Consider the following 7,655-nt stretch of genomic DNA (forward strand, 5'->3'; position numbering starts at 1 on the left):
GAAACCCTGTCTGCTTTATCTTAAGTCTCTTTCTCAGCAAATGTACCCATAAATCAGCCGAAAACCACTCGATATGCTAATCGCTCAGAGTAGATATCTTCATGTGTTTAAAATGTATTTTCATGGCTGTAGTCTTTTCACATCTTGCATTATGCGGTATTTGTTAAAGCGCTAACAAATGCGTGTCCACATTCTTGGGTTTATGGATTTTTGTGTGAGCTGTCAGCTGTAAAATTTAAATTTAATGTCTTTGTAGTTTCCACACAACACTGGATGCTGACATCTGACTGAGTAAAGATGCTGTAACACTCAAAACTCTCGCTCAGAAGCTCGATTACAAGATGGAGAATATTAACAAGGAAAAAAGGAGAAACGGAGTTCACAAAAAAAAAAATGTACATTGATCTGAAATAAATATTTATCTGTACGTCACGTGTTTGGCATCTATCTTTTTCATCTTATTTAAGTCTGTAGCTGTCTTTTTTTAATTCACTTTTCACTTTTATGGAGCCATAAAACGGAAATTTGAACAAAATCTGGTACAAACTAAGTACCGTAAAACTGTCCGCTACAGCAAAGAGAGATGAGACATCTGCCGATCCTAACATCCACCAGATGAACTCGTTTTCATATCTACCACAGATGCAGTACTGTGCATATAAAGCAGTGCCAGGATCCTTTATATTTTAAAGTTTAAAATATGCATGTCTTGGCAAACGGAAATACATAATCTAATAATAATAAAGACAAATGTCATTATTTCACCACATAGAATCTTTGCATTATTCTCTACAGAGTGAGTATCTCCTTTAGAAAGGAGCTTTTTCAGAACCTCACAGTTTTGACAGTGCGTCTGTGGAGGTGTAGTTACTGAGTGGAAACAATGGGAAGAAGATTTATTGAAAGCAAAAATATATCAGCAGGCTTGGGTATGCATCTAAAAAGACTTTTAAAAAAAATGAGTCACAGGACTAATTTGGTTTTCTTCACTGTGGACCAATATGAAGGTTGTTGCTTTTCATGACAAACTCTGAGAAACTCTGACAAAAGTACCTCATAACTCTGTATTTCCCGTCACTTCTTATAAGCGTTTTAGTGTCTTTTAGCTCCTTGTTTTGATTTTATGACCCACAGCTTTACTGTCTGCTTCTTTCCCACCATGAACGCCAGCCTTACTGTTTCCCTTTTAATACTATGATAAAAATGACTGTAAACTACCTACAAAACACCAAGCAGCCAATGTCTATTGACTATCTGGTGAGCATAATGGAACGACCTTCAGCTAAAGGCTGAGATGTTTCCCTCAGGAGGATGAATATTGGACTTACATTCATTATGTGGCCAGAATATAAACTCCAATTGATTGCTAATGTTGATGTTTGTCTGCTGGTTGTTATTTTTGGTTGTAAATGGGACCGGCTATTAAAGACATGTGAGCACTGTTCAATCTGACGGGTTCATTGTAGAATCGGTTCAGTTGCTTTGTGTTCTGCTGATTATTTTCTCACAATGTAACCATAAAATGTATTTAAAATGCAGTTTAACATGTTTGAGATACCTAAACCTTCATACAAATTACAAACCACAGAAGAAACAAATCACATTTTCCTTTCACAAATCAGTTTCTTTTTAACTGTTGACTTCTAAAGCAACAATAAATCACTAAAATCAATCACACACCCCATTAAGCCACTTTGCTCTTGACTCTTGAGGACACATTTTATTTATCTTAGGTAGGAAAGCAGTGTACTTACCAAACCCATAAAACACAGACAGAACAACACCAATGGAGTTCTTTATGAGGAAACCCACTAACTACGTTTTATATTAAAAAAAAAAAAAAAAGATTAGCATGGTGCCATTGCAGGTCCTCACAGAGGTTTGCTCCTTTGTCCATTCTTGTCTTTCGACTAAACATATTATGTAAATGATATGCATATCATATCCCACAAAAGCTGAATACTCTACCGTTTGTGTCCCAACCCTAGATAATGGGTGATACATAATGTTCCATTTATTATTTGCATAAAACTTTCCTTTTCTATGTAACAAATTCAAATATTTCTTCATAATTCATATAAAGAAACTTGCTTTGGCTTCCCCATCCCACTTAAATACAGTTTGGAGGAAGGTAAAAGATTCCTGGTAATTACAAACAGTCCAGTCAATGATCATGTCAGCTGGACATCAACAGATTAAATATGGCTTGTTCGTTAATTTCTTGCATCACTTCACACAGCTATTGGTGAAGTTCACAGCTATGCTTCTCAGTTTATTGCACTACTTATTCATAAACCTGATATTTTAGATCAGCTTTTTATATATTTGTTCACTCACTTTCTTAAGATTTGGTAGAAATATGAAGAAAAAGTTCTGTAAACCCACTCCCAGCCTTTTTCAAAAGTAATAAAAAGGGTGTCTTTGCTACAAGAGCAGTTTAGTCAGATATTGCCTGTACTCCTGCTATGGTGGCATTAATGCAAAAAAGACTTCCTTTTTTTGCTTGGCACCAGTACGTCCATCTGGTGATATATTTGACTGCTGTCTTTCATCAACCACTCTGCACCTCCTTGCGTATCCTCTGTATTGAAACAATTATACAGGCTGGGAAACTGCTTTCTTGTTGTGTTTTTTCGGACATAAATCTCTCGTGACTGCAAACAGCAGATGGGCTCGTAACCCTTTACAAATGGCTTTTGGCTGTGCACACTCAGCCACGGCACAAAAGCAGCAGGAAAACAGGACTTTGGTGTGTGGAGAATTCAGTTTCACCTCAGTCTTGCCCACAGGGTCTTTGGGGAGTATTAGATTATGACACTGCCAGAACCAACATCAAACCTATTGTGCAGAAAGGTCACCAACACGCTGAAATGAACATGGCCTCAGTCCATCAGAGGGACTGAACACTTTTTATGACACCCACCCGTTGCCATGTTCAGGGATTTCAAGCTGCTGAACGATATGTGGATTTGCAGAAGTTTGATTGAACACGTTGGGGCTAAATTCTCTGGGTAAATAATGATAATGAGCAGTTTTGGAGTCACCAATTTGTTCTGGATCATGCAACTGTTCCACCTAATTAGGAGTCTGTTTACACGAATGCTGTACAACACAGTCAAACAAAACCCTGGATCTCGCCGGCTTTGCATAAATGGGGATTTTCTTTGTCGGATGGAAATTAAACTTCTCGGATGGATCAACTTTTGCTGAATTTGAATCTGATCAAAGGATGCATTTATAGATAGAAAGACTATCATGATTTACTATTGTGATGTTGTCAGTAAGTTTAATCCAAAAGTGGTCATCTGATTAGAATATAAATATTTATATATATTAAAAAAAACGCAATAACATTTATCATTTCGTGATAGCTTCTTAACTGTTTCTCCCCATGTTTTTGACCATTAATGAGACTCCGTGTTGCAAAATCACAACACCAGGTGACTTCGTCATCTTTTATTTTTGCACAACATCAGACAGCTTAAGCAGAGGAAAATATGCACTTTGCAAGATGTCACTCCAAAATCAGCAGCAAATAAACAGAGGTAGTTTCTTGGAAAATAAATGCAGAATGAATGCATTGAATCTGAAATGCTCAGTCATTTAGGGCTGCTGTGAAAATAATTACCCTTTTGCATGGAACCATTTTTTAATGTCAAACCCAGTCATCTGTAATCTGCCGTGATTTATCCTGCTGTTGTCCTTTAATATATCTCAGTGTGACTTGTGAATTATCATGATGACAACCAAACCCACGATAGCGCAAAATCACAACAACAGTTGGCTCACAGCGCTTTGTATTGTGAGGTAAAGACCCTACAGTGACACAAAAAGAGTTCAGTTTAGAGTCTGTTTTCAGCAGCGATGTTCAAAAACTGTCAAAGAAAACACGGCTAACAGCATCAAGGAAGCTGAACAGACAAACAAACCAAATAGTTGAATTTAAGCTAATGGCGTCCAACCTGCTTGCCTTTCTCAAAAAGGTCAAAGATTCAAACATGTTTGTACATAAATATCACTTCAGACTTTTCCACGGTAGCCCTCATTGCCTTAAAACAGTAAATATGTCCTTTAAAAAGGCAGATAAGAAAGGAGACTTGTTTTGGTTTCACTTCAAAACAAACATATAAGCAGAAGGGCGATGTTTGCAGGGCGATGAAACAAGGTTGGAAACCACAGGTGCATGAGTGTATGAGGATTCTCAACCTGGGCCAGGTGGGCAGCCTCCAAAAGGCTTCATCATTTCAGGGAGCCAGAAAGTTTCAGGCACAGTGGGGATGAACTGTTTTGTGCTACTGTTTTGTTTTTTTTTTCTTTTTCTTTTTCTTTACAGATTAAGTGCAGCACTGACCACACAGGCATTAACACTAACAGTTTTGTTTTTCTTTTGTTTTGTTTTTTAAATAACATTTTAAAGAATAGTTTGACATTTTGAGAAATATTCTTTGACTTGTTGCTGGCTTGGATGAGAAGATCAGTATCACTTTAATTTCTCTGCAGTAGTTACATTGTATCAGCTTAGCTAAGCTTAGCTACACTTGCTATATCTAAATCAAACACATATATCTTTTTAATGATGGGGGGCAGTTTTATGGCAATACTAACTTTCTCTATTTTCCACTTGTTATGTGCATTGAAGACCAGCAAATAGAAAGCCTTCTTTTTTACTAACTAACAAAACTTATATAATGCGCTACTTTCAGTGAGAATTTGTTACATTTCTGTGTCAAGGTAGTGCTTATGAACAAACATGCTACATATTTACAGACATCTTTTCTTCTTATCTTCTCTTATGTTGTCCATTAAAAAGAGCATTAACTTTTCTCTTTCCTCACTGCTAACCAGTTTCTGAAGATATCTGCCTGACCCTGGTTCTGCCCGAGGTTTCTTCCTGTGAAAAGGGAGTTTTTCCTTTCTACTGTCATCAAATTTTCATTGTTGGGGTTTTCTTTCTAATATTCTGGGATCCTTACTCTACAGTATAAAGCTCCTTGAGGTGACTGTTGAGATTTGGTGCTATATAAATAAATTTGAATTGAACCGACTGTTGGAAAGTCCATTGAGCATATTTCTCAAAATGCCACACTAAGACTCTGTCTTGTCAACGATCTGGTTTTATGACATTTTGTGCTTGTAGGCTGCATATTTTTATATTTTCAATAATGTGTAAAATAATATTAATAGGTTAAATCTAATTACCCAAGACAAAATCTGTGATGAAGAATGATCTTAGTGTTCAAAAAATAGAAAAGTTTAATGGAATGGAAAAAACTGAGCTGAACTGGGGGTTTGTCCTGGCACATAAATCACCCGTGTGTGCATCTTTTGTGGATGTACAGGGGGCTTTATCAATATCGGTCCTTTAATACAGAATTACAGCACAGTTCATAGAGAATAAGAGAAATGTGGTGCACATTAATCAAACTGGGAAAGCCTGTGAGAAGTCTGTAATGAAAACATCTATGCTGAAGCTTGAGGGGACTCCTTGAAGGGTGCACGCTGTCATGACTGGAAAAGCAGGACAATGAGACAGAAGTGAGGCATAACAAACACAACAGATTTCCCTTTTTTTCCTGTGTTTTTTATAAATTCAATTTGATATTTCATGTAAGATTGTCACAGTGATGCAGCAGCTCTGCTTCACAGCTAAAAGGACTTTTTCCAGGACTTGCAGAGAATCTTGTGGAAGGCATGTCTGAAGTCCCGGTTGAAGATGGTGTAAATGGCAGGGTTGAGGGAGCTGTTGCAATAGCCAATCCAGAAGAAGAATTTAAAGAGGGGGTCGGGAATCCTACAGGGTTCCCTGCACACACCATACAGGCTGTAGCTAAAGAAAAAGGGAAACCAGCAAACAACAAACACTCCCATGACAACAGCCAGGACAAATGTGAATCTCTTCTCCCTGGCTTGGGAGATCTTCTTCCTGGCTAGGGAGCTCTTACGGCGTTTCCTCCTGGAGGTGAACAGATCCTTGGACTTGTTACTGACCCTGGAGATGCGAGTGGATTGCTTGGAGAGCGAGCTTTTCTTGTTGCTGATCCTCTTTGCTCTCTGGGACTCCTGCAGCTGGGGCTTGTGACCTTTGCCCTCTGACGAGGAGCTCTCCTCCATGTCAGGCTCCTCAGTCTGTTGCCCGACGGTGACGGTGCGTTGGCTGGGCGTAGGCGGGCACTGACAGTGACCGTTCTCCCTCTCGCCGTGGAAAGGGGAGGTGGCTTTGCTCAGTCCATTCTCAGTTTGTGTAACGCCATCTGGCCCGGGTTTTTTTCCCGACATGCTTCTGGTTCTGGTTTTGGCCACCTGGTATATTCTGATATAGACCAGGATCATGATTAAGCAGGGAGCGAAGAAGGACGCGATGCTGGAGGAGAGGATGTACCAAGTGTCATCATTCAGCTCGCACTGAGGCTGAGAGCTGATCTCACTGTTGCTGTCGATAGATATGAGCGGCGGAGAGGAGATAAACGCAGATATAAGCCACACGATCAGGATAATGCACTTGACGCGTTTAGGAGTCCGCTTCAGGTTGTACTCTACAGCCTGCGTAACGGACCAGTATCGGTCCAGGCTTATTGCGCACAGATGCACAATAGATGAAGTACAAAACAAAACATCCAGAGCCAGATAAATACCGCACCAAACTTTTCCAAAATACCAGTAACCCATGAGTTCATTTGCCAAAGAAAACGGCATCACGAGAGTGGCGACCAGGATGTCCGCTGTGGCCAGAGACACCAGGAAAAGGTTTTGGGGGGCTTTCAGTGCCCGGCTCGTTAACACAGCGATAACCACAAGAATATTTCCAACAACGGTAAAAAGAATGAGAAAACTTACGAGAGCGGCGATGCCAGCTATCGCTGCTAAAGAATATCCACTGTCCAGCGTCCAGGAGGAATTTAAATGGATCACCGTGAACGCATCCATTCCACTGGCGTTGAACGAATCCATTGTTACATATATTTGCGCGTGTGTGTATATCCTGGTTGGATTTTGTCAGTTCTTTTCAGATCTCTAATGCTCCTGTCATTAGAGTCCATCAGAAACGCGTTCCTCCGTGGTTAATTTACAAATCTGACGACATGGATACGGGCGCACGCAAAAAATAAAATAAAATCCCAGTTAACGAAGTCTCTGGAGGCTCTTACAGCCTGTTGATCGGGTGTGTCTCAAGACAACTTGCTTGAATTGGAAAGACACCCCTGGTATAGTTTTGTCACGGCTCCTGTTCGTCAGGAGTTGAATGACATCCAGCCGCAGCTCCCCTTCCTTCAGCATGGTGCGCTCTCGCTCTTAATGATGCCCCAAGTGTTGTTCTCATAAAACTCACCCACTGCCGCCCCGCCCCCGGCACACATTATTTTCATATTGTGGGAATGTGATAAGGCTGTGTCCACATGATCTCAAACCGATGCAAAAATATTAATGTAAATAGCATTAATAACATCTGAAAATGTATAAGTCGATAAGAGAGCGAGAGAGAACTCTGTATATTGACGTGCTGGTTGAGTTTTAAGTGTCTATAAAACCTGAAAAACTTCCTCTTCTCTTTAATAAACCTCAACTCACTGGAGGTCAGTATTGCTGCACTCATCACCATCAACTATTTCCCCGCTGCAGAGTCCTAAAGGTTGTTTATGGCCGTTAAGGGAAGAGAC

At 39.9% G+C, this 7,655-nt stretch overlaps 1 protein-coding gene across 1 annotated transcript; it reads right to left on the bottom strand.

Moving 5' to 3' along the window:
• Positions 1 to 3,468: 3,468 nt before the first annotated feature.
• Positions 3,469 to 7,274, bottom strand: LOC101486679 (alpha-2 adrenergic receptor). Its single transcript, XM_004571200.2, has one exon. The coding sequence runs from the start codon at positions 6,946 to 6,948 to the stop codon at positions 5,647 to 5,649; it is 1,302 nt and encodes a 433-aa protein (XP_004571257.1). The 5' UTR covers positions 6,949 to 7,274; the 3' UTR covers positions 3,469 to 5,646.
• Between the last annotated feature and the right edge of the window lie 381 nt (positions 7,275 to 7,655).

Source organism: Maylandia zebra, linkage group LG3, assembly GCF_041146795.1.
Source record: "Maylandia zebra isolate NMK-2024a linkage group LG3, Mzebra_GT3a, whole genome shotgun sequence".
Taxonomy (NCBI): domain Eukaryota; kingdom Metazoa; phylum Chordata; class Actinopteri; order Cichliformes; family Cichlidae; genus Maylandia; species Maylandia zebra.